At 40.3% G+C, this 27,298-nt stretch overlaps 1 protein-coding gene across 1 annotated transcript; it reads right to left on the reverse strand.

Moving 5' to 3' along the window:
- Positions 1-1,959: 1,959 nt before the first annotated feature.
- On the reverse strand, positions 1,960-11,000 carry IDS (iduronate 2-sulfatase). Its single transcript, XM_014954961.1, has 9 exons — positions 10,893-11,000; positions 10,092-10,228; positions 8,897-9,074; positions 7,981-8,069; positions 6,557-6,757; positions 5,769-5,939; positions 4,975-5,101; positions 3,287-3,460; positions 1,960-2,581 (listed from the first exon to the last, which is right to left on the reverse strand). The coding sequence occupies exons 1-9, from the start codon at positions 10,987-10,989 to the stop codon at positions 2,079-2,081; spliced, it is 1,677 nt and encodes a 558-aa protein (XP_014810447.1). The 5' UTR covers positions 10,990-11,000; the 3' UTR covers positions 1,960-2,078.
- Positions 11,001-27,298: the final 16,298 nt, after the last annotated feature.

Consider the following 27,298-nt stretch of genomic DNA (forward strand, 5'->3'; position numbering starts at 1 on the left):
AAAATTAAATTGCCTGAAGTGATGGGAGGCTTAGGGCAGGGTACGTACAAGAATGTTTTCATGCAAATAAATTCCTAAATAATGTATCTACCTTAAGCCCCCTGAAAAAGGTTGGTTTGTTGGTGTTGGTTTTTTTTTTTTTTTACAGTTATTTTAGCAAGAGAACAAAACACAAAGCTCAGGTAGCCAAGTCTAAGATAATACCCATTTGCCAGATCAATTTTAAATGTACATTGTATTACTGACCTAGAATACCACGGATTTAGATTAATCCTTAATGCTTCACTACATCCCCTAAAATAACTTTCCCAATATTTGATTTTCCTTCGAAGGAAAGTGTGTCAGAGATATAATTAGCTCTAGTTACAGACTTCAAATCTCTGCCTGGCACTATTCTCAATAAAACACATCTTCAACCAGTGTGAAATTGGTATAGCTACGTTGAATCTGCTACACGCAACTGCAGTATTTCACACCAGCTGAGGATCTAAGTATACATGCATAAATGAGGAAAAAATATGTTTTCATCAGGAATAATAATGCTGCAGAACACACAGCATCTTGGGCTGAGTAAAACAAATGACAAGTTCATAAGAAATATATTCTTCTAATTGAGTTTAAGGCACTAAATAACCACTGTCTCCTAACAGAGAATCAGATTCATTGTGGCTATCTCTACATTAATTAGGAATAAGACTGTCACATGGATTTTAATGAAATAAAATTATGTCTGTGGCTTCACTAGGATATTAAAGTCAATTTATCTGAAGAAGACAAGTAATGGCTGGCATTCTCTTTTTGTAGGAACTGGAGCAGTTCACTGAGGAAGGTAGCAGGAGTTAGCACTGTCTGAACAACTCTCGTTTGTTAAGGTACAAATTCTGAGAGCCTGGGTACCAGGATGAAATTGCAGAAATCCAGGAGGCTGATAGAACACAACACTAATTACTGCCATCACACTAGAGCACAGTGTCCGTCATGGCTGTGAGCATACGGTACAGAAGCACTTAAAGAAAACATTCAGCAAAAACATTTTTCTCAGATACAAGCTCCTGAACATACGTACCTTAATGCATTGGGCTATATGGAAATTTACTTACCAGCATAGCTTGGGACAACTGATGTTCCACATCCTACGTTGCTAAATGCCACACTAAAAACTAAGTGGGAGGCTTTTAGCTATCCTAGTGAAAACTAAGACTGCCAAGCCCCACTGAGCACCTGAGAAAGCAAACGTCCAAGTTTCTGTCACTGGATGTGACAGTCCTCAAGAGCCCTGAGCAGTTCAGCAACTACAGCACCCAGCCAGCCACACCAACTGAAGGTGTCCATCTCTTTTCATCTGTGGGGCCTCATCGGACCAATCCTCAGGAAACAAACATGTAAGAGCACACTGGTGTTACTTTAACCTCTCAGTCTTACTTAGTGTTTTAGTGATGAAAGCACTTATTTCATACACATTAATCAAAAAACCAGATCCCCTCCTGTATGACAGGAAGCATGAATCTCCAAATTAAAGCTTTTATTTAAAACAACTAATTTTTGAATGAAACACAGTTAAGTTTCTCTTTTAGCTCTTGTCAGAGGTAAGGCTCATGACAGCATACACCTCAGTCACCACTATCAAATATCTCCTGGACCACTCCAGCCCCAAGTCTCCTAGGTAAAGCAGACAGGATGTATTTACCAACGTGCATTCTTCACGCAGCCTTTCAAACACAGAGGTTTCTCTTTGTCCACCTTTCACACCACCAGTTTCAGCACAGATAATGAACTTTAAATCTTCAGTCACTACAGCACAGAAGGCTACAGAGACGTTTCACAGTATGGGGCTGCATACCCTGTGCAGCCTTTTGAGAAGTGTTGTGAGCTTCTGTTTGAAACCACAACTGCAGAAGTTCACTCTGACCACTTCAGTGCAATAAGGGCTGTAACGAGACAAAAAGCAATAGCTAGTGCTTTGATATAAAACAGGATTTTAATTCAATCCAAGTGTTTTCTGTACAACAGAAAGGTTTTATACAAAAAATAAAAGGAAATCTTACTTCAGTTGCCAGAACACGCACAGATTCTGAACCCTAGCGCTTCAGAAAGCCAAGAATTTTTTTGAAAAAACCACCATGTGAGGTATTGTTATAGATGTTATAATCCTGGTTTGGATCAGTCTCCACCATGTACAACTCTCCTGCATGGACATCCTCAAAGTTAGCACTAAAGTTGTTAGGATAAAACCGAACCCATACAGTAAACCTGTAGTCAACCGTACGCATGGAATAGCCCATAATTCTGATGTCCTTCAGCTTTGGTTTGTCAGAGTTCCACTGAGGAGTGTCTGCAGGCCGGGGATATTGGCTGAAAGCAACAGGTTCTTCATTAGAACACCTGTAAGTGTCATCACACCCATCCTTCTCTTCCACCACATTCCCTTCAGATGGTTTAAGATAGCGGACAATGCTTGCCCCCTCGGTGCACAGCGCAACGTGAAACGAAGCCTCTGGGCACGCAGGAGGAACTTGCAGGCCAGCCAGTTCAGCAAGTGTTGGAAACAGAGACACAAGCTCAACCACCTTCTCGCTTCGCCCTAGAAGAAACATCAAAATACAAGTTACGGAACGTGATGGTTTGACAGACACCGGTAGAACATTTTAGAGACTTATTCTGATAATTAAGTTGGTGTTTTATTAGAAGCGCTTTGTAATGTTTTTGTGGGGTAACAAAATCAAGGCAGTTAAGGTGTGGCAGTTAGCTCTGAAGATGCTACTCTATGCATTTATGATGTATTTTGAACAAGAAAATTTTTGCACTTGTGTTTCTCAAATGTGCAATCTTCAAGACAATAACATTCATTACTTTGAAAAGGGGCTTCTCAGAAAGACAAAGAAAATTCCAGTGTCAGTAGTTTAACACAAGAGTGCCTCTATCAAAACAGTTTGCAATGCCATCATTTTAAGTACAGTTGCTACACAGAGAATGTTCACTAATCACTGCTGGAAAAGCAGCAGCTGCCACTACAAAAGGTAGGTCAAGTATCCTTTTAGGCATCTACACCACACAAAAATAAATCTCCTGCTGTGTTAACGCAGACATCTAGCTGTTCCCACTAAAGCAGATCTAATCAAAGCAAAACTTTGTGTCCAAGGATTCCCTTCAGCATCTTGTTCCTCAACAGTACAAGCAGCACAGTCAATGACACTGACTCAAGCTGCCTATAGGCAAAGTATTGTTACATCACCACTCTCCTTTACATATATCCACTGCAAGCAAAACATCAATGCTGGAAATTTACCTTGAGGTACCAAGCCTAAAATATGACTGAATGGGTCAAGGTAGGGGAAGACTCTCTCTCCTTGACTAACAGAGGAAGTTGTCATTCCTGGTACATAAAACATCAGTGGCACACGAGTAGCAACATCAAAATTGCTGTATTTTGCCCATTCACCATGTTCTCCCAGCGACCATCCTAGATGACAAAGAACACAATCAGAGAAGACACTGTGTTGTAATTTAGTAGTCATTTCTTTTTCATTGTAGATTGACTCTGGCTGTCAAGGCCGCTAATCTTATCAAGGTTATATTAAAAGGCAAATAATCTGTATTTAAATATAAAAAGATTTTTCTCTTATGCGAAAGCTATTTCAATAGGCACCTAAATCTTGCAACTTGATACTCTTTTATTAAGGAAATAATTACACCTTTCCTTATTTCCTCTGCTCTAGATTAGAAGTAGGAAATCAGCACTAAAACAGCAGAAAAGAGGAACTGGGGTGTGTCACGGTGCCTGCAAGAGTCTCCAGATCAATTCCACAAAGCACTCATTTAAGTTTTGGGCAGCTGCCAGCGCTCCAATACTCCTGTTAACGCTGTAACTGAACATCCCCTGGAGCCAGGACTGCTATCTATGCCAGACTGCCGTAGCAGAATGTTACCCCCGAGGAAGCAACAGAGATCAAAACTCTTTAGCTCTCCTCTTCCTCTTGGAAGAGATGCCAACACGACTTCCTTCCAGGCAGATTTATTGCCAGCTTCACTTTGGGGGAAGACAAAGGAGATCTATGACAGCTATGTTAACACATGATTTTTTTGGATCACTTTGCTACCTGTGGTACTGGAAACACCAACCGTTTACAGTTCACCACAGCAAGGAAAAGAGGAATTCAGTTTACATCACAAAGTCCAAGTCAAAGTGGTAAGTCAGAAGGAACATCCAGAGTCACTTTAGTACCAAGTAATCCCATTGCTCTACAACTCATAAGGGCTTATTTATACACACACTCACAGAAGTCACCCAAATTAACTAAATATGTGACTTGAAATTTATTTAGTTAAACCATATTCTAACTGTTTTAAGTCAGCTAAGACATCCCCCAGTTAAAGGGATTGGGGGAGGGAGGCTATTTTCATGACTATTAGAGTATTGAAACAAACGTTAAATGCTTGAAGTATTTGTCCCACAATTCAATTTCATTCTTTTACCACCAGGATTCAGCATGTGCAAGACCTCAATTACAAGGGGGGAGCCATATTGCTATCAGTTTAGATGCTCTGCAAGCAGCAACGACAAGTGCAAGAAAACACACTTCACCAGCTAATGAGAAAGCCTGTCACCCACAGTACCAGATGGCTCTCCACAAATTGTAAGGGGGGGAGGAGTGGTCGCCATCCTTTCACTGCACTGCTCCCAGCAAGAGTCACTCCTCGGGTAGGAGGTGGGAATGCAGCAAGTGTCCTGGCAGACAGTCTCATCACTCACCAGCAAACCCTCAACCTGATTAAAGAAAGGTGCCTGCAGGGGTACAGAACTGTGCAGCCACAGAAGCCTGCAACAGTTCATTTAATTAGAGACAGACTAGCCAGATATACAAGGTATGGTAGCTGTGCTGTACACTACAGAAACACACACTTGATTAATACACCAGCACCGGGTTGCACAATGAAGTTATTAACAGTGAGCTGGAGGAAGATTTAAAAGCTTACCATGATCAGCAGTAAAAACTACTATTGTGCTGTTTGAGAGTCCTGCGTCATCCAAAGCATTCAAGAGCAGGCCAACCTGCGTATCCAGGTAAGAAACTGCTGCATAATAGCTCTGACGGATCTGACGCTGCGAGTTAAGAAAACAGGGAAGAGAAAAAAAAAAAAAAGTTAGCCTTTCCCCAGACACACACAAAGCGAACCACTGGGTGGCTGTGTAAGGAAAGGAACTAAAGTATTTTACTTTAAAGCTTTATTTTAAGTGTCTGTAGAATGATTAATGTCCCAGAAAAGGTAAACAGAGAGGGGGCTGTAGAAAATTTTATGTCTCTCAGAAGTTCTTTCAAGTAAGGTTTTGCAAACCAATCAGTTCTGCTTCTTTCAGGATCCAGCCAGTGCACCTTACTTTGGCATAAGCACTGGAAAGTCAATGAAAATCTTGCAAAAGAAGATAGACTGAGTGGTGACTTGAAACAGATAAACAGATTCGGATAATGAAAACAAAACACAACATTGGTAGCTGCTACATACGCTCCCTTATATACAAACCAGGAGCACATACCACTGTCACTGATTGATGGCTGATCTCTTCCTCCCCATCCCCACTGGCCCGACTGCAGTTAGAGTGAAGGTTTGCCTACAAAGCTGGAGGTGACAGTATCCAAGGCAGGGAATTCACAGCATTTGCAAACTGTCGGTTGCTGGATACCTGGGAACAGCTGAGAGCAGCCGACTGCTCCTGTGCATTTGAACAAGTTAAGGCAGTTTGACTGCAGTGTTCTGTACTGACAGCTTACCTGGAAGTCATCTGGAAGTGGTCCATATGGGAAACTAACATTCAATGCTTTCACATCATCCCTCTGTCTGATATCTGTCCAGGGGTTGTACGCCACAGAAGGTAGTTTCTCAGGCACCCAGGGATCTGGGGCTAATGTGATGTTTTCCAAGGGGTACAATTTGAGAAATTCCTTTAAAATACAAGCAGACATAAAGATTGCTGTCAACTCTAAGGTCTATTGTAAACGTCATGTTGTAAAGCAGCAACCATTTCCCCTTGCAAGACCCAAACTACTCCTACAGTTTACAAGGCTTCCCTCTGCCTCCCCCAGAGTGTAAATGTAGCAATACTACGCTAGTCAGCCCCAAGCAGATCCTGAAAAATACTGAGTTGGTAAGCACCTAAAAACAGCCTCCTGTATCTCAAAGCAGCACTGAAATAAAAAGTTTTACATCACTTGCTTTGAAATGAGTAGGGGTTTTGCCACCAACACAAACAGGGAATGGAGTACAAGACCTTGTAAGGCCTCATTATGTCATACTCCATCAAGCTGAACACCATCTCCATGCACCAGCAGTCACCACTATGGTGGCAGAAGCCTGGCTTTTGGCTGAGTGCTCACAACTCATCCTCATTAAACATTTTGAAACGCAACACAGGCAACTGCTAAAGTTACATCAAACCAAGGCTGATTTTCAGCTTGCTTTTCAGAAACAACAGCAAGAAAGCAATGCTGGAAAACAGCTTTGAAAAGCAAAAGCAATACTTGGTCTAAGTTCCTTTCCCTGCAGGCTCCAGTTTCCTCACCTGCGGGTACCTCAGTGGGATGTGTGGTTTGTGGTAACCGACAGCCAGGAAGAATTTTTCCTTCTTGGTTTTCATAACATTCAGCAAGCGTATGGACTCTTCAGTGCTCTGAATATCAGGCAGAGTACCACTGGGCATTTCTGTCACATCCACTGGACACACCAAGTTAGCATGAAGTTTTCCATCTTTTCCCCTACAAGTCTTAAAAAAAAGACAAAAATATACTTAACTAAGTAACTTACCTTCTGTAAAAGCAAAGAAGAAATCCTCTGTTCTGTTAACTTTAAAACCAACTTGTTTTTCAACCCTTCTACCAAGAAAGGACTGCAAACTGGATACAAAAAGGAATTCCACAATTTCTGTGAACACTAACGGTGCCAAGTACATTAATGACAGAGCAGACAGCTTCAAGAGTTGAACAATGCAACTTCCATGACCATGGAAAAACAGAATCTTCTCTAAAGTTGGGCAGATTAACTGTAGTCATACTGGAAAACACACAGCTTCTATGAACAGAATCTCTAACTTATCGGCAAAGAGGCAGAATTTGGTTACACTAGACACATGCATTTCTACTCCTTTTGATCCTAAGATCTCACAGAAAGCTCTCTGGAAGCTACTTAGTTTCTGAGCAAATGTCAGCAGTGGCTGCTGTATAATCAGTGAAGAAAGATAAATTAGATCAAATGGTTCCCAGGAAAAGGTGACCTTAGCAGGGTGTTTGGGAGAGTTGCTAAATGAACAGAAAGAAAAGTATGTCATTAATGCAAATACTGTTGTTGCTAAACACAGCTTTTTTTCAGCAGTAAGCACAAGAAGAAAGCATCGCCGAGGCTGTCTGTAGCCTCATGGCTGGAGCCCCCAGCTTTGCAGTGCACAGACTCCAGCACATGATTCTATTGCAATGTTTGCATAAATGCAAACCAGATTCTTTTGGGCCACACTTAAGAGTAACAAGCATTCTAGAAAACTGAATTGGATGATAAAGTTTCAGATTATTTCAGCCCTGAGCTCTTTATTGAACTGATTTAAGTTCACCAAGCCTATCGACGATGTTTTGTCACTTCCCAAGCAGAGCAAGATCAGTGTGGAAGTTGACAACTGCATTTTTCAGATAAAGAAATTCATGACCTAGACACAAGTTAAGACAAGATCACTCTTCCAAATACTCTTATATCTCGGTAACTTAAGTTTCCAAATACTAATTTAGGAATACTTAAAATATCTGCAGGATGGGCACACGAATTAACATGACACATAAGCTTCTTTTGGAAGGTTAAGAAACAGAGTATCAGACTGGCTGGTTGTTTCCCTGCACAAGGTTGCAGTCTCAGAAGCCACAGAGTATAGTCTGTGCTTGACACAAAGAACTTGGCTATACTCTGAAAACCTTTCTTTGTTAGAGTCCCATAAATCACCCTTACCTTATCATTTTCATACTTTTCAGTTGAAGGATGAAAGGGTGGAACGGACCAACTGTATGGATAGTCATCACTGTAATTGGATGAAACCCCTGAAAAGGGTAAACACATTAGAAATGCTCTAATAGTTCAATGAACCAGGAAAAGCTCAAGTTTAACTTGTTTTCATGTTTTGCCTTTTTTTTTTTTAGTATACTAAAAAAAAACTCAAAAAGTTTCAGACATTCTTCCCTGAAACACATTTTTTACTGGTGAGGGAGACTCAAGCCTCTCACAGAACCTAATTTCAGGGAATAGCAAAAAAACCCCACCAAAAAACCAGTATTAATAAGTATCTTCATGTACATCCTTAATTAACTTTACTATCAACTGAAAGTTTATATATACACACAAGTTTAGTTATAGTGTAAAGAACTACCAAAAATAGGGTCAGTGTTACAGTATTTTTCAAGTCAGTTGTGTTATTGCTTTTTAACTATTGAACTAATTTCCTGTTTAATTGGTAGTATTACTCATACATTCTTTATCTCCTGATCCAGACAGACAGCCTATTATGAAACATGAAATGTGGATATGTGGATCTAAGACAACGCGGCTGTTCAGTAATTTCCTCTTCAGCAGATACCTAACTTCTAGGCATATTTTTAGAATGCTAGACATCTAGTCCCACAATCCCTAGACAAGGTGTGAAAATATTCATTAGACAAGAATCATCTAACATACTCATTTCTAATGCCTTAAGATTTAAAATTAAGAGTTAAAGACAACCTACAATCACTGTACAATCTGGCCCATGACTATGATTTAGGTAGTCAATATATACAAGCATCACAGAGTTGACACTTCTATAGAAAGTCTATTTGTGAGAACACCCATGCTAAGTGTGTGTATGTTAAGCAGATGACGACTGAAACCATACCAGGATGAAAAACTTTCCCCACAGACAGGGTCACATAGCCATTCTCCTTGAAATACTGGGGCATGGTGGAATAGTTCCCTGCGTGCACTCTCCAGTAGGAGTAGAAATCGTACAGTCGGGTGGTATCAGGCCGGCGTCCAGTAAGAAATGACACTCTACTGGGAGCACACACGGCTTGCTGAGGAGAGAGCCGGCCAAAAAGACAATCAATTTGGGGAAAAAAAGCAAAACAAACATTTCAACTGACTCAGGTGTAGCTGGGCAAAACATCCAAACTGCAGTGAAAGGGCTTCTTATCACTTCAAGCTGGAAAAAACAGCATCCTTATTAAGACTATCAATTCCCAATAGCAAGCCTTTATCAAGATATATATTTACCTATCTATAATTTTTCCTCAAATAACCGATTCCTAAGCACTAAAAGCTTTGGTTATGCAGATAGTAGCACAAAAAAAATAATATAAATAATCAGGCTGCATTAAAGACAGTGCTTTTGAAACCTCGTAGCTCACACTCACACAGAATTAAGCAGAAGTGGCAGATGGACTGTGCTGACAAAAGCCCAAAGTCTAGTTGATCTGGACTGCCTTAAGAATAACAAAAAGGATAAACATATGGAAGGTCCAGGTTACAGCCAAAGGCCTCACCAATTCTATTTCAGATTGGCAAGTGCCAAGAGTTACAGCTTTAAAATCCTAATCCCTCATCAGAATCAGACTCAAAACTTCTCATTTCTCAGCAGAGAGAAACTTGGGAAAGTAGGCATCCTAAGCAAAGTATTTAAGTAAAGAGCAACTAGCGAGATTTTGAGTCCCATATTTAGTAGTTACGCTTATCATACAAGCTGCCCCTCCACAGAAGTCTATACAATAGTTTTCCTCAAAAGTTAAAAAGTTAAAAATAATATTTTTAAAACAGTAGGAAAAAACAGTTCTAATTTAGTAAAGCAGCATTTTGCTGCTTATAGTGAAAATGTTTGAATGACATTACGCTCCTCCAAGCACTACAGAAATATCATTGTTCAAATGCCCCGTTTTTGTTTTTCTCACCTTAATAAAGACAGCTTCATAGTTCAGCCCAACCATTTCTTTTCTACTGGAAATACTTAAGGTTAATAAATACTTGCTTTTCCCAATGTTTGTGATCAAACAGTCATTATTTCGCATAGAGAAAACATTTTAAAGTTATTTTCTCACCTGTGCATATGCATTGCTGAACACAACACTTTGAGAAGCAAGTTGATCAATGTTTGGAGATTTCACAAGCTTATCTCCATAGCAGCCCAAAACAGGACGCAGATCATCCACAACTATAAACAGGACATTCATGCCATCTATGAAGAAACAGAATTAGAAATATACTAGAGCTCCAGTAAGAAGAGGCTACTATGCAGATTTATCAATTTTTAACCCAGAAGTGTACTTAAAATAAATAAAATCATCAAGAACAGCTAATATTGTTGTAAGGAAATGTAAATACTGGGATTAATTCCCTCAACATGTAGTAATTCTTATTTGGCCTGAGCAGAACTACAGCGTTTTTCACTTCCCTTCCTATTTAATTGCTTCCTCTCACGGTATTTTCTCCAGCTGCCTGCAGATGGCTACAGAAAGGCGGTGTGAAATAAAGTAGTATTTCCCAGCCCTTCCTACGACTGAATTCTACAGCCTAGCAGCTTTGGGAGGGGCGTTAAACCACAGGTAAAACTCAGACCCACGTTATGCCGTACAACCCTCCACCAAACATAGAAAAAGAAAACATTTTTGTTAAAGTTATATATATATTTGTATTTAAAAACGCCCTCTGAAGGCGGGAAGCCTCCCAAGCAGCAGCGGGAGCCCCGTCCGCACCCTGCGGGACTCCACCGCCGCACGGGGACCGCCGGGCCCGCAAACCCAGCACCGCTGCAGGGACGGGACGGGGCAGCCCCGCCGGTTCTCCCCCGCTCCCCGCCGCCGGCCCGGCCCTCCCCGCCCGGCAGAGCGGACCCGCCGCACCTCCGGGCCCCGCTGCCGCGGTCGCCGCCGGCTGGGGGGCGAAGGCGCGGCGGGGAAGCCCCAGCAGACACAGGCAGAGCCAAGCGGCCGCCGCCATCTCCCGGGAAGGCGGGCCGGAGGCGGGACCAGCCGCCGGGGCGGCCCCGCTGCCGGGCTTTAACCCTCCCCGCGCCGACGGCGGGAGGGCGCCGTTCCCCCCCGCGACCGCGGGGCGGCGCCGCGGCCCCGCGCAGGAGCCCGGGAAGTGGGGGGGCTCGGGAGAGGAGCCCCACGGAAGGGGGGGTCATAGAATCATAGAGTCATAGAATGGTTTGGGTTGGAAGGGACCTCAAAGATCATCCAGTTCCAACCCCCCTGCCCTGGGCAGGGACACCTCCCACTAGAGCAGGTTGCTCAGAGCCCCATCCAACCTGGCCTTGAACACTTCCAGGGATGGGGCATCCACAACTTCCCTGGGCAACCTGTTCCAGTGCCTCACCACCCTCACAGTAAAAAATTTCTTCCTGAGATCTAATCTGAATCTTTTTTCTTCCAATTTAAAACCGTTTCCCCTTGTCCTATCATTACCCTTCCTGACAAAGAGTCCCTCCCCAGCTCTTCTATAGGTACCCTTGAAAGGCCGCTATAAGGTCTCCCCGGAGCCTTCTCTTCTCCAGGCTGAACAACCCCAGCTCCCTCAGCCTGTCTTCACAGGAGAGGTGCTCCATCCCTCTGATCATCTTCGTGGCCCTCTGCTGCACCTGTTCCAGCTGGTCCATGTCCTTTCTGTGTTGAGGACTCCAAAACTGGACACAGTATTCCTATTAAATCCTATTAAATCACTTCTACAACCAGTTCACTCTTACTTTTGATCACTTTTTTGACCAATCCTTCAAAGATTGGTCCTTCACCTTGGCTTTACCAGACAGAAAAACTGCATATTGTTCCCTCCCCATACTACTAAAACTTTCAGGAAGAATTAGTTTAAAAAAAAACTCTGAAATTTTTCATGGTTTCTGTCTTTAATTGCAGAAGAGAATAGATTTATTGCTGGCTTCCTGTACAAAATAAACTCAGTGTTAACTATACAACTGCAAGATTACTAAAAACCAGGATGGTATGATAAAGCTGTTCTCAAGATGATTATAAAAGCCTTAAAAAACCATAACTATGTAGTCTTAAAACATTTAACAAGCAGGTAAAGTGATGACAAATACACCAATCTTGCAAATATACAGCCAACTTTTCACTCACTTGCATGAGGAAACCACCGTGACAATGGTACCAGGGATGGCATGTGGGTTTTTATTCTTTAGCAAGTGTTAGGTGCTCCTTTGACTACAAATGGCAGACTAACAGTGAAATGCACTGGCAAATATCAATGTCTTTAGGATCAGACTATTAAAAAAAAACACCTAAGGAAAAAAGCCTCAATTTACAGAAAAGCAATGCATCTCTAATGGAATCTATAATATTTTTTTTCTGTGCCTCAGGACTCTATCGGTTGCTCTTTCTTATCAAAATTAAAATGTTGTCAGTGTGAGTTCTGAGACAAAAATGCCCTAACTCATCACTTTTTTTTATACTGAGGACTAGCATATGGAAAGAAAATCGATAGCTGAGTGTGAAAAGTTGAGTTAGCAGAGCCTGCCTCATCAGAGGCTGGCAGGCAGGTGGATTAGTCCTTCTGTGCTGCTGGGATTGTGCAAATTGTGGTATTTCTGCAACTTCGAAGTCTGTGCTGAGAGAAATGAAATGCCATGAAAACAGTCCTACTATCCAAACTTCTAGATGCTCCTCTTCCCCCCCCCTTACCTGTCCCAACCTGCGCTAAGAGAAATGAAATGCCATGAAAACAGTCCTACTATCCAAACCTTTCTAGATGCTCCTCTTCCCCCCCCCTTACCTGTCCCACTTAGAAATGTTATTCAAAGGGAATATAAAGATTTTGAAGGCTGGTCTGAGATTTCTGCACACGCTATCACTTTCTTGGAAGCAGGGCAGTTGATTTACCAGATACAATTAATTCACAGTATGCATAAATAGCCCAAAGCACACACAAAACTTGAAGCCTTCTCAATATATCAGACATACTGTGCATGTGCACGATAAGCCAAGCTCTTCTTGGGTGGATTGGATCTCCTGCAGGCTTGCTCTGTTGGTGGCTCTTGTACAGTACACGCAAGGCACAGCACACTTCATAAATACATGTAAGTTCTCTATACATGTACCTGTGGTATAACCCAGATATGCCAACCCTACTGCACATGCATTAAACTACACGTGCCATGGAGAATATGAAGCAGAAATAGAGGAAACTACGTTTGGAAAATCTGAAGCAGAAATATAGGAACTTTGCCCTAAAACCACGGAGGAATTCCTATCAATATTCCCCAAACTGGTGGCTTCTTTCACTAGAGCAGGTATCAATGCTTAAAACAGAACCACCTCAGAGCCAGAAGAAGCTTTTTTCTCACCTCTGAAGAAGCTGACAGAACTATGAAACTGAATTAAACCTAAAAATTGTTGTAATGCAAGACAGCTATTTTGTTAAAACACCTATAGGAGTACTTCAAAAGACAGCAGATTTACTGGAAAAACTATAAAAAACAGGAAGTGTAAGCCAATTAAGAAACACATACAATTAATCAGAGTTAAGCATTTTCAGATGTTTGCAAACAGTACTGAATGCCTTAGTTTTCTATAACTAGTTTGCTTTGCTAACTCTTTAAGAGAATGGGATAGAAAATAGCCTGTTTTTCTGCTCAATAGAGAAGCATACCTGAGGCTTGCAATATGCCATGTATGCACTCACCAGAAGCTTACCAGGAACACTGGCTAAAATGGTCCGTCACAAATCTATCGTTCACTGGGAAGTGTGGTTCAAAAGTCCAATCCATTATGTATTACACAGCCTGTGCATACACAATTAAGCACATATACTTTCTCTAACCTGTTACAGTGAAGTTTATTTTTACGTGGATCTTACACTTCCTTTCTACACACGCTGGAAATGCTTGAATCAAATAAAGAACCCTGTTACTACAAATTCACACGACATGCAACCAGCTCAGGCATATTATTCGGTGTATTTGATGGCTGCATATTTTGGAATTAATTTTGAGTATAAGCAGTGTATCTCACAGCAACTCTCCTCGCATAGATCAGCTGCTGGAAATGTATTGAACAGTGCATCCCCAAGTGACACTTCTCTTCATTTGGAGGCTTTTTATGGAAAAAGCCAAGGAATTATTTTCCTATTGCACATGCATTTAATTACCCAAACGCTTGACTCTCTCAAATGCAAATATGTTAAGTGGTACTTGATATGAATTTCCTGGTTTGTCTAACATGAGTATTTAGCAATCATCTTAAGTTCAGTCCACTACAAGAATAAATTACATGGAAAAATTATTTTTCAAACAGCGCACAAGTTCTGATGCTGAAAAGCAAACTGGGATAATACCAGGTGAATGATTGCAGGCACTGAAATCACAGTCCTAATAGTATGTCTTTGACAAACTGGTCCCACAGCTTAGATGTCCACTCCACCCCGGATGTACGGGCATTGGAGCTGCCCGTCATTCAGCTCCCGAATTACACCACTGCTGAATTGGGTGTGATGAGTCAGGAGTGTAATAGGAAAGATTAAACCTAAACCTTGTCTGCAGTGGAGATACTTTGTACAACAATCAGTCATTCTGCTAGAAGTCCCAGAAGCCCTTATGAATACCAGCCTCCTGCATCTACCACCACCACTGAGTATTGAATCCGACAATGTGATAGCTCAGCAATATGCCGAGGCATATATTGAAGGTCTGGGAGTCTACAGTACTGCTTGCACAAGTATTAGTAATATAGATGAGGCCACCAACATAACAGCTAAATATCTTAAAATCAACTATTTTCTATGACAGACCCACATTAAGACATGGTAAAAATTCAACACAGCAATATTTTTAGTGGGAAAAACCCTATTAATGCAACACTGTAAAAAACGGTCATCTGTACCCACAGTAGATCTTATAAAGTAGCATTTTCATACCTGGGAATTCCTTCCAAGAAAGTTTCCATGTGTACTCTTTCTGCTTAAAGGAGGGTTTCATCAGTTTCATTTGGAAACTGTACTTCTTTAGTCTTCAAACTTCTTAAGCCAAACCTCAAGAAACTAATAGGTAGCAGTCTCATAAGTCAGCATCTAAGGAATTGATTATAAAGAAAGTAATGCAATCATTTAATTTCACTTTATAAAGTATGTGATCAACTTGGCTTTCTCTGCTGTTTCCCTATGCTGAAAAATGGCTTTGATCCTCCGCTGTCAGATGGAGGACAACAACATGCCAAGAAATAGCTTCCAAGATGGGAACCAAATCTAACATTAAGATTTGCAAGTTTTCATGTTCTTCGTTTCCTCTGACAAGGAAGATGATAGAGTGTATTTTTAAGACTAAGTGACTATGGTCAGGCAATATAACATAATCCAGGTGTTGAGCTCTGCCTAGGAAGGATGCCTTGGCTGTTCATGTATGTAACCTGCCCTTGCACATGTCCCCCATTGATTTCACCAGGCACTGTATTTGGCTCAAAAGAGTAACTGCAAATACCGCCTTCGATTCATTAGCAGGTCTAAGGATTTTTTATGCATCGCTCAGTAATTCTAAGAAAACAGGTTTTCACAAACAAACAGTTGGGCACTGTGATCAGTTCACTCAAACTCTCAAAGAGCAATGCTGTTTTCAATGAATCAATATAACTAATTACACAAATAGATTATGATTTTATTTCTCATGCATTTTAGAAAGTATTTGACTAATCGCTACAGGAGGCTTCTGATTGGCAAATTTATTTATTCCTAAACTGATTTTTTTCAAAAAAGCACTGTTATCCTTTTTCTTTTATGGACTGATGAATTTTATTTCTGTACAAGTTGCTATGAAGAAAATGAGAGAGAGGCCTGTTAAAATGTTAACACTGGCATTAAGATCTGTAGCCTTCTCTGGCACATATGGTGAAGAAGTGAAATACCTATAGCAAACATGGAGCTGCCTGAACCACTGAGACATAATGTTGATAAATCTCTAGAAATCATTTTTATTTTTGAAATATTCCATAGCTCTGCTTTCATAACCAAAGCAAACATACTTTTAAGTCATCGGTGAACATTAGCACTCAAGGATAGGCCAAAAACACCATATCAGAGGCATCTGCATAGACTTTCCATTTGTTAATATTCTTATGATAAATGATAAGACACCACTGTAGTCTGTCCTTGCAGTCTAATCTGCAGAGCTGTGCACTAGAAAATACATTGTAGATCTTAGATAATACATTCCTAATTCAAAAATACTCATTATAAGCCTTCATTTCATATACAGTCAGTTCTCCATGGCTGAAGTGAGTCATGTCGATCTGCTCACCTGCAGAGCACTCTCTCTCTCCCCCAAGCCCTAGGTTGGTGATCTCTCACAATAAGCTTTCCCAAGCACAAGTAGTATTAGAGCTGTTTCTAAGATACTGTTTAGATTGACTTCAAAGTACTGGGCAATAGGTAAGGCAGGTGCTGTTACCTCCACCAAAAGCAATGAATCAAAGGCACACCTCAGTCACGGTTTCTCCCATTTCCTGTTTGGCTTTTAAATATGGAAAATTAGATACTATCAGCTCCGTCTCTGATGTGCTGGCCAGAGAAGAGATGGGTGGATTGAGGAACTGGAGTTCTTCCTAAGCCTCCCTGCGCACATTTCAGGAAGTGTTCCTCCAATTCAGGTAATGCTCCAAGTAATCACACTGTCCCAAGTGCTTACTGAGGGGAGGCAAGCACCCTAGCGTAGCCCTTAAGAAAGAATCTTCATGCATATAAGCATTGACACAGGCAACTTCTCAAGTTACATGGTGAGTACAATAAAGAGATACGGCCTGCAAGCAGTAAAGACTGTGTAAATAAGATGTTGTCTAATGCTACTGAATTCTTTAATGTGGGTATCTGGTAAGGCCTGGTTTATCATGTAAACATTTATAAACTCTGGTTTGTTTGCTATTCTGGATTAACAGTTGCTGCAGATTTTAGAAGGTATTTTGGATGGCATCCTCAGTGTAGGTACAAAATACAGTTGTTAAAAAAATTAAAACCAATATGACCCCCATTTATTGGTAATAGTGAAACCTAATTGACCCTCTGTTCCCCTGGTTACAGCTGCCTTAGAGGGGAAATGAATAAGCTCATCAGTATTCAGGTATTGCTAACAGGGAGGTCACCTTCTGTTAAGCAACTCTCCATTTCAAACACTAAAACCTTGCAATTAGTAATGTGACAAGGACACCAAAGTACACAACTACTTTGCTCTGACTAAGGTGATGCTTTCTGTAGTGTCACTCTAGTTACAAAGCATGAGAGGAGTGACTCCCGCGAAGACGCAGATCCTGCCTCCCGTGTACGTGAAACTGTGGGATGCAAAGCAAGTGTCATGAAGGCGGAAGCACAGGGGAGGATAAGCAGGGATCTGTAATTAGACAGAATTAAAAATTGCTCAAGGTTAGGATAAAGTCTTTTAGAAATTAGCATGGACTTGCTACTCTAATGACTCTTTTTACGATGCTTGAGTAAAAACACAGGAGTAGCAAGACCAAGAGACATAGAAGTAGCAATTTAGTAGCGAGTAACAATGTCAAGACCAGATTCTTCTTTTCTCTACTATCCCCCTATTCACAGTTCACCTTAGGGAACAGATCTGTGAGGCAGAAGATTCAAAACTACAAAAAATTTTTTGCTCACAGCCACTGTAGACATTTCTTGTAGTGCTGTAAGTTTCCTGTGTACACAGCAGGAGACTGGTTGTGGCACTATGCCAGCATTTCCAAATTCTGATTCACAAGACCATACAAGCTGATCTACAGCAACCCATCAGTAACACTGTGAAAAATTCTTGAGAATCACTTTTCCACAACAGTCAATCTCCCAATTCAATACGTAACAAATAAGATACAATCCACAGCGTATTCAAAGTTGGTACTGCCCTGAGTATGACTCCAGGATGGAACAGCTTGTGTCTGGTTACTAAAATAATAATTCTGCACTTCATTCTTTTGTTAGTATAAAAGGAGACAAAACTCAAAGATTATTACTTTCTAACCTGCATCCTCGATCTCCACCATAATAGCTGTCGGGTACTGGATCCCAAAGGCCCTGTGCTGAGTTTACTCAGTGCTTTTAAGCACACTTCAATAAGGTAGCTACTCCTTTCTGCGTACCATCATTTTCCCTTGAGTCGATGAGACTCAAAGGTGTTTTGCAAGAGCTGTTTGATAAAAAGCTCAAACTAATATGCCCTTTCCAAAAACTTTTTGCCATAATTTGTCAATAATATTCTGTGGCCCAAAAAGGTTCAGGTAAAAACCACAAAGGGACAAACGCATTCTAGTATCTGTTTGTTCACATGAAATAATATCTCTGATCACTTTTTATGTAAAGGGCTTTCACATGTACCATGTTAATTCACTGAACGAAACTCACGAACCACCTTTGCTTTCAAACGCTCTAGCAGCAGTAAGACTTGGAAAACAGATTTGCTGGGGAGGAGGCAGCCATAGTGCTAGTCTGGAGTAGCAGGATATGAAAACTCCAAAATCCATCAGAAATTAACCAGAAAACCAGGTGCGTAAAATAAAGACAAAGCCCCTGCAGGTCTTAAAAGGTGAAACTGAACATAAATTGTAACTTTATAAGCATCAGCAACCAAAAATAAGTATTGATCTAGCTGTCAACTTTCATGAACATGATAATGTTACAAGCCTTCTAGTTAAAAAAAATAAAGAGAAATCACTTTGCACATGGTCAGCACAAACTGCGCTGAGCAAAATTTTCTGCTGCTCAGGGCAATCACAAGGGAGGCACAGAACCAAGCTGGTAAGGAGGGAGCAGCTGTGATCTGGTCACCCCTTCTGCAGCGCTGCCTCGGGGCAGTGCTCCTGTCTGCCTTCAGAAGCTCGCAGGGATGGGAGCGTGGAGGCAACTGGAGGCTAAGCTCTCATGCTATTGCAATACATTGAACTCAGAGGTGTTTGTTTCTTCACTAAGAATCATAGAATCATCTAGGTTGGAAAAGACCCTTGGGATCATCGAGTTCAACCATCTACCCTACTCTACAAATTTCTTCCCTACACTTTTCCCCCCAACACCACATCTAAACCACTCTTAAACTCATCCAAGGATGGTGACTCAACCACCTCCCTGGGCAGCCTATTCCAGTGTCTGACCACTCTTTCTGTGAAGAATTTCTTCCTAATGTCCAGTCTAAACCTACCCTGTTGCAGCTTGAAGAAGATTTCATCCCTTTGATAAGAGTATGGAATTAAAGAACAGAGAGAAATAGGAGACAGATTATGGCCCAAATTGTGGTTGCTTATTTTGTCCATCTGGAATCTGATTTTCCAAACTTTCTCTTGCTACGTTACCCTATAATAGAGGTTTGAATGAGATAGCTTCTCACTGCTGCTACTGCGGGTTGAGTGGACTAGGTCCCAGGATCTCAAGCACAGATACCCAGTGTGTAAGGAATATGAAGTGGGGAAAAAAATGACCAGTGAAGCCTGACTTGTACTCACACAGACACAGGCTAAGATTTGATTGCCTTAAAAGAGAACATTCTTTCTCTTCCTGAAATTCCTTGACTCCTTCACAGAACACCTTTCATCTTCAGCAACAAAAGCATATACAAGGTGATACTTCACTACACAACCCCAACTTACTGCAGGAATCCTGTGAGGAAAACCAGCATGTGATCATGTCATCGAAGACTGCTTTGCAGCAGCTTGGCTGTGTGCGAATACCAATGCTTTCAAATAGTTGTGTTTTTTTTCTGTAAGATATACATGTCTTCACTACAAGTTAAAAAACAAATGCTCGATAAACTTATGTAAAGCTAAAAGCCCAGAGAAGATAAATCCCCTCATGCTGTCCTCTTACTTAGACATCCTTTGTGAGCTTGGACTTGGTAATCCAACACTCCCTTCTGGATTGTTTTGCTGGAGCTTTCAGATTTTCCTCTGAAATTTAATTTGGACAGCTTCTAGATGATTCCCCAATGTCACCTTGCTAGATCTCAGACCTGAAACTAAGGTAAAAAAAAAAGAAAAAAGCTTATGTCTTTGATTTTGTTCACTTTAATTCCCTGTCTCCCATCAGTTTTATTAACAATTGGTGTCTTGCTTCACAGCTGAAACATCAGAGTCTTAAGTAAGTTCTATTATTTTTAGATAACTTTGTGTGTCTTTTCAATGTGGTGAAATATAAGCAGGTCCTTGTCAAACAATAAAATGCAGCAAGTAGCTGGTTAGTGTTTTATCTCTGTAAAAGGCATGTAAATTTGCCACAATCATATTGACATTTTACCTTATCCTTTTCCTTGAATACATTGCAGAAGGAGCTATGTTATAGCCAATTACTGATAAGGTGAAGCCTGATTTATCACTGTCCTGCATCTCTGGCTAAAGTACATGTTGCACAATGTTACTACATCAGGATGCCAGTATTTTAACCCACGTGCTATACTGCTGCAAATTGTTATGCCGCTGCAAGGCATGCTGAACTGAACTCACCTCTTGTATACAAAATCCAAAACCTGTTATTTGATTTGGTGGATTTAAGCATTTATCTTGTGCTATCTGGCTTGAATTCTGAAAGAAGCCCAGAGGAGTCATGGACAGAAATCTCATTTGAAGTCAGTGTCACCCAGACATGCAGATCCTTGAGATTCTTGGAACACCTGACCTGTGTCAGTACTAAAGTTCTTAATCTGAATAATGCTTTAGGTAAAATTACTAGGTGCCTTTACTTAAAAAAAAAGGAGGAATGTAAATAGTGAGAAGCTTAGTGTCACATGCAGAATGCCCATCAGTTTCCCCAGGCACAATATGATAGGCACAATCAGTTCCTTTAACTCACAGACTCTGTCCTTCTTGGTGAAAGGTTCCATTCCTAGTGCAATTTCCTTAGTTAAAATACAAACGTTTAGTGAAGACAAAAGGCTCCTAATTTTCTCAACCACTGACAAGTCAGCATTTTTACATGAATTATCAGGTAAAGGTAAAGCTTAAATTGCCTTCCCTTCATTACGTGCAGAACTGATCAAAAAGAGTTGCAGTGGAAGTTAACAAAAATCATAGCAAATTTAGAGAAAACACAAGCAGAATTGTACTGCAATTTTAAAATTTTTCAACAAGAACACAAATTATAGAATTAAATTACTTTGTGTTGGACTAAGGTAATGGTATTAGTCAACAACATAATGAATTTTATAGAAAAAACACGGGAATTTTATATCAAATATTCTACCTGTATAATCAGTCTTAGTTCACTGTATTAAAATCAAATGCAATGTTTAAATGTAAACCAAAGAGATGTTGTATTTCTATTATAGAAACTACTTTGTGCACTTTTCCCCAATTGTAAATTTATACAATTTCTTATTCAAAAATACTGCAACTTAAATGTTCTCTTTTCTATTTATATACCAACATTTCTGCTGCAATGCAGTTTTTGGTAATGATAAACATGACAAATTTTAAAAATAGCAGAGAAATGTGATACTTTGCTATTTAAAAAAACTATTTGGTAAATTCTAGTTATAGAATAAAGTACTGCAGGGCTGAAAATCTACGCTTTGGTTAGTTGTGTTTAGAATTTGGATGACTTACTTTTGGCAATTAAACAAGAACAAAGCGTGAGCTGAAAGAAAATATGAAAATCAGCACTGTGCTAACTTGAACAGACAAAGTTCAACAGCGATTAAAAAACAAAAACTCTCCAAGGGCTGTGACAGGAATATCAATGAAGAAGTCACATAGTGACAGTGTTTGAAAAAGCCATTAAAGGAAGCAAAAATCAAATCTCACTCGTTCCTGGAACTGTTTACTTTTAATTAATGAAGAAAAGGTTACCTAAAATACTTGATGAATATTGCACACTGGTGAAACAACAGAAATCTAAACCCAGGTCAGGTTGGTTCGTGTCCTCCAGTTCATACAAAACAGATCTCACTTTGGCTTTGTTGGAGTCAATAAGGATACCACCACCACCGATTTTTATAAGAGCCGTATTGGGCTCCCACTTTAATCACCATAAAGCACAAAGCTAATGTGGGAGTAGTTTGTTGGCCACAATGTACTGAAATCTCCAGTGCTGTAGAGACCTGACAAATTATCTGGCATGGGAGTTATGCCAAAAGTTAGAAACACAACAAGAGAAAACCATGCTGCTTCAATGACAATTGAGATGTCACTGAAAGTATCCATAATTCTAAACACTCGTGACACTGGCAGATACAGCAGCCGTGGCACCCACAGCACTGATTTGGTATGAGAGGAGGGCCTAGGAGACTTGCAGGTTGTTCTTACTGTTCTAAGGTTGATAGCATCCCTAACATCTCCCTGTGCATATGATAGCAAAAATCTAGTTTGTTCTGGTTTCTGTTTGGCTGGAGCTCTCTGAAACAGCCTTTGTGTCTTGGAGCTAAATCTCCCTGTTGGTGTCTTCTTGAAGAGGTCACTTCTTTCTCTCAGAATCATATATCCACTGAGAAATTTATGGAACTTCCTTAAATGGTTATGGGTTCAGGTGGTCCAAGTAGCTTGATACTACACAGGGTTGAAAGTTAAACAACTACAAATAACAGTCATGTTTTGTGCTGGATACTATGCATAGGTTTTAAGAATAGAACATTATATTAATTTTGCCAGGACAGTATGTGTGACCTGCTCCATCATCAAAGCCTAAAGAATTAAGATGGCCTTGAAGGAAAGCATCAACTCTGATAAATCACCATTATGAGGAGATTGATAGGATTTATTTATAAAGCAATGATCCAATGCCTTCTTTTCCAGCGTTATTTCAATAGCTCCTAAATACAGTGCAAAGGAAAGGCAGAAAACTCAGGTATAGAGCATCATAAAAAATTAATAACTTTGAAGCTGTGGCAAGGCAGGGAAAAGACAGATTGCATAAGAAAAGGGGTATGGAACACAACTTGTTTAAATGAGATTTCTCTCAACAGGAAGACAAGTAACGAGTGCTTAACAGTTTAAGATGGAAAAGTAGAATATATATAAATAAACCAGATAGATCTTTTGCAGGTGATGTCAAGACATTGTGTCAAATCCACTGCCAGAACAGCTGATGAAATTCCTAGTGGTTTAGTAATATAATTTGCTTCACATCACAATCCTAATTGGCATTAACATAAACAGCAACTTGCTGAACTACAACAACTCTACAAATAGATTTCAGGCTGAAGGATATTAATTTAGAGGCACATCACCCAACAGACAGATGCAAATAGAATGAATTAAAGCCTTTGCCCTTACTACCTTCCCAAATAGGACACAAAACAATACTCCTACAGAAATTATTGAAATCTATATTGAAACTGAAGACCCTAGTTTCAAAACTAAGCAGCTGCATGTAATTCCAATGACAGTAACATTTGTGTAGATATTAACTGTGCAAAATTACAGGCTGGTCTAAAGATTTTGTAATAGATTGAGTGATCTCTTCTTTGGCAATTATCAGTCAATCTCAGTTTATTCTGAGAATAAGTGTTTACAGTAAGGACTACAATAAAATCAACAGAAATTCAAATGGGCATTTTCAAACCTGGAGATTTGTTTTTGTAAACAATTTGATGTTCTGTCATAGACTATGAAAGATGATCCTACAAACAGTTCATGGCTATGCTGTCAGCCACATAAGTCAATTATTACTGAACTGCTGTCCCCCCTTTAAATGTTACTGTATTCCAGTCATCTACCAGTGACACTTTGAGACATCTGTAAAGCAAACAGGACACATGAATGATAAGGTATGTTAGAAAAGAGTCAAGGCTGACTGTCAACAGAAAAGCAAGCTTAACAAATTGGAAGGCTGATTCAGGTTTTTTTTTCATTCATTTAACTTTGGTCAGTCAAGGATAGGGAACCTCCTGGTTTATGTTTTTTAAGCAGCATAAGAATACAGGTAGATGGCTATGAAAGCAGTAATGGCAATGGCTATAAAATAGACACTATATATGACTTTTTGAACTAATTTGAGGAAGGAGATAAATGGAATGAAAACAAAATGTCTGTTTGGTCTTCAACATAAACTATCTCAGGGGATTCAGTTCAATTTCTAGTCTTCAAGTCCCGATCAGTAGTAGACAGGAAGTCTTAACAGAAAGCAGATGACTTGCTGCTTCTTTTATCCCCTCCCCATATTCTTCCTCCCACCCTTAAATCACCATAAAATATAAACTCAAGAGAAATCTTACAATTCTGTAAGTTCAGACAGCACCTTGTTTTTCCTTTGTTGCCCAGCTCTCCTCTGCATCACCCTCACAGGTGTAGTATCCAGCCATAGCAATGAAGAAACCCGAGACCACCAACAGATCTAAGAAAGCCCTTAAAATCCCCATTGCCAGTTACTTGTCTTCAAGCCACATACTTAGCCCTAGCTTTCCTGAGGAAATGGAATAAAAGTATGTCACCTGAGCTTAACGATGAATTTACCAGGAATTTGATCACGGCTAATGATGTAGTAACAGTTTCAGTTTATTTGAAAGGCACAGCTTCAACATCCAGTTTAAGGGATAAAAAATTAGGATATAACAATTAGTACAAAAATGTCTCTCTTAATATTGTATCACCTATGGGCCAGAAAAAGGCCAAACAGGCCATCCTAAATCTCAAAGGCATCAGGTTAGAATTGAAAGGCAGACTTTGACTTATCTAGGGGTCAAAGGTATTGCTGTTGTTTTCTCATTACCTGCTGTAATACAGAGCTTTTACTATAAAATATCACCTGTTTTCTTGCACCACTATAAACTTTTGAATTGCATTGTGAAGGAACATGTGGATTAATTGCTGAGATTGGGAAAATAAATACTTTTAATTTCTATGCTATTAGATTGACCTGAAGATGAACTGCTGGACGGAGGTGTCATCAGTCTTTTATGTGCACACCATGTTGTTTTGGTTTTCATTTCACAAGGCACAACCAAAATGAACACGTATCCTGCACTAGCCACATCTCAAACCACTTCACACCATCTCTCGAGTCTGAAATCCCACAGCAGACCTGCAAACAGAATTCACCATACTGTATAAAACCTCCCAGATGCAAATAAATGTCTTTACAAAAAAAAAAAAAAAAAAAAAACAGTTTCTATTCCACTGTGTTTGTTGTCTCTGTCAACTGCACACAAACATTTACACATCTCACTATATTTTATGGAGACATGAATCTCAAGTTAGAAGATTTATGTGATAAGTGGGGTGACTCAAGGGCTTCCCTAAACTCAATATTGCTTCGCTATGGCTTTCACATTTTGGTATCTCTTCATACAACATTTCACAAGCAGGCCCAAAGCTCTACCAGTTTTGAGGCACTCTCACCTTCATCTGCTCTTGTTATCTAGAGATGTCAGGGCAGAGGGAACTTGCCAGTTTTAAAACTATCCTGTGGCTGAAGCATCTGGAAAGGGAACTGCCTTCTGCTTTGCCTAGGGAATTAATTGTAACTGAAAAAATGCAGAACAATTTAATTTGGAAGATGTACATTGTTACAGTGCAGCACAGTCTAGGCAAATGAAAAAGTGGTGTGTACTACCAGCCTACTTAAATTCACATCAATTAAGATGTTTGTATGTGGGTTTAGTACAATATTATACTACACTAAGTTCTAAGCAGCTCCTAATAGTACTTTAATTAGCATACCATAGCTAACATTTTTTGCCTAACTTTCTAATAAAAATAATCTTACAGCAGAGCTCAATAAATTAATTCTGTCTTTTCAGCTGTTGAATCTTGCATCTATAAAAGCAAAACCGCATGAACTTTACTAGTAAAGCTGAAAAAGTAAAAAAATCCATAAATTGCGTGCATTTATATGTGGCAGAAATTGGCTAAAAAAAAAAAAAAAAAAAAAAAAAAAAAAAAAAAAAGACTATCTAAGCAAGTTAAAAGCTACTTAAAGAAACGTACCAGTTTCTTTACCTAACTTACCAGGAGACAAAGCCATTTAATTTGGCTCGGAGTAGAAACACCACTCACTAAGAACTGCCAGCTGTGAGATCAGGCAGTGTGAGACAGCGATTTCCTGGGTACGTACACACACATGTACACAAACACACACACCCTGGCACCCAGAACCTGTCAGCCCTGGGCTTGGTGCTGGCTCCAGCCTTCCAGCACAGCTCACCTGTGCTCACACATATGTGTTGTCCCTATCCCTACAGTGTAACAGAGGATGGGGAGGATGGTGAAAAGGAGGAGCGCAAAGAAGATGGCCTTTGCCACAGGGCACCAGGGGCTGTATGTCCTCAGGTGAGGGACACAGCAGGAGGCAGTGCTGTGGGTGTGGATGCATGTGTCTGTGCCACACACGCACTGTCACACCCCAGAGAGACCTCTGGGGCCCCCATTCAATCCCAGCCCTGCCTGCAAAGTCCTCCTTCCCACCGCCTTCTCCCTGCCCGCTGTGACCCCCTGCACAGCACGGCTTTGTTGCTTGCAGGGAGAACACGGGATTTTACAGGCAGAAAGATGTCACCCAGCGCATTTTCAGACCTGACAGCAGCTGCTAATCAGCCACATCTTAACTTTTCCTCCAGAGGAGAGAAGGGGGAAAAGTCTAATATGTTACAGGGGGCTAAACTTGCTGTATATTTCTTTGGGAGGAAAAGCAGATAAAGTAATTGGAGGTTTTCTCAGCTTTGGCACCTGCAGGTCGGGTCCAACAGCAAAGAGCTATCTTCTTTCTGTCTAGTAACCTCCTTTTTTTTTTTAGCTTAGTCTCTATCATGTTTTCTGTAACTAGGGATTTCTTTCCTACTTCTTTGTCCCTTGTAGGAACTATTTTGCTGCCTGGGCAGTCAGCCAAACATTGTAACTGCAGAAGAAATCTTTCTTGATTTACTCCTACAGACCTTCATGAATATTCTTAGAAATGGCATGCTGCTTTATTCGACTTCTGAATTATTAACAGTTCTCAAGTTAAGAAAATTCCTTGTTAATATTATTTTGACTTTGTTTTATGACTGCATCTGGCTGAGGATAATGCTTACAGGTACTGTCTTGTCTAGTAGCTTCTTTATGCTTTGCAGCAGATTTATTTTATCTCGGATAAATACATTAGACATAATTGTTTTCTTTTCCAAACTAGTAAGGCTCAACTTTTGAAAAAGCAGAATGAAAAGCAAGGTTCTAGTTTCCAATTTTTTAAGCCTGGTAATTCTTTGGTTCCTTAGAAGCTCCTTAGAAGCTGCCCCAGGTGCCATCAGTCTCTGGAGACTGCCTAGCCCTCACCTTTTCCTTTCCTTCTCTTTTCTTCCATTACGTTTTCATGCTTCTCTCTCATTCCGATTTCTTACCCATCTCCTCACACCCCCTCCCCACTGCCA

The sequence above is a fragment of the Calidris pugnax genome, unplaced genomic scaffold (genome assembly GCF_001431845.1).
Source record: "Calidris pugnax isolate Ruff unplaced genomic scaffold, ASM143184v1 scaffold38, whole genome shotgun sequence".
NCBI classification, from domain to species: domain Eukaryota; kingdom Metazoa; phylum Chordata; class Aves; order Charadriiformes; family Scolopacidae; genus Calidris; species Calidris pugnax.

Excerpts from the sequence above, each read along its gene's own strand:
- IDS (XM_014954961.1), bottom strand. The coding sequence starts at position 10,989 with ATGGCGGCGGCCGCTTGGCTCTGCCTGTGTCTGCTGGGGCTTCCCCGC. Across the intron at positions 8,070-8,896 it reads GGGGAAAGTTTTTCATCCTG|GGGTTTCATCCAATTACAGT; the intron begins GTATGGTTTCAG and ends TACCCTTTTCAG. Across the intron at positions 5,102-5,768 it reads CACTTCCAGATGACTTCCAG|CGTCAGATCCGTCAGAGCTA; the intron begins GTAAGCTGTCAG and ends CTTAACTCGCAG.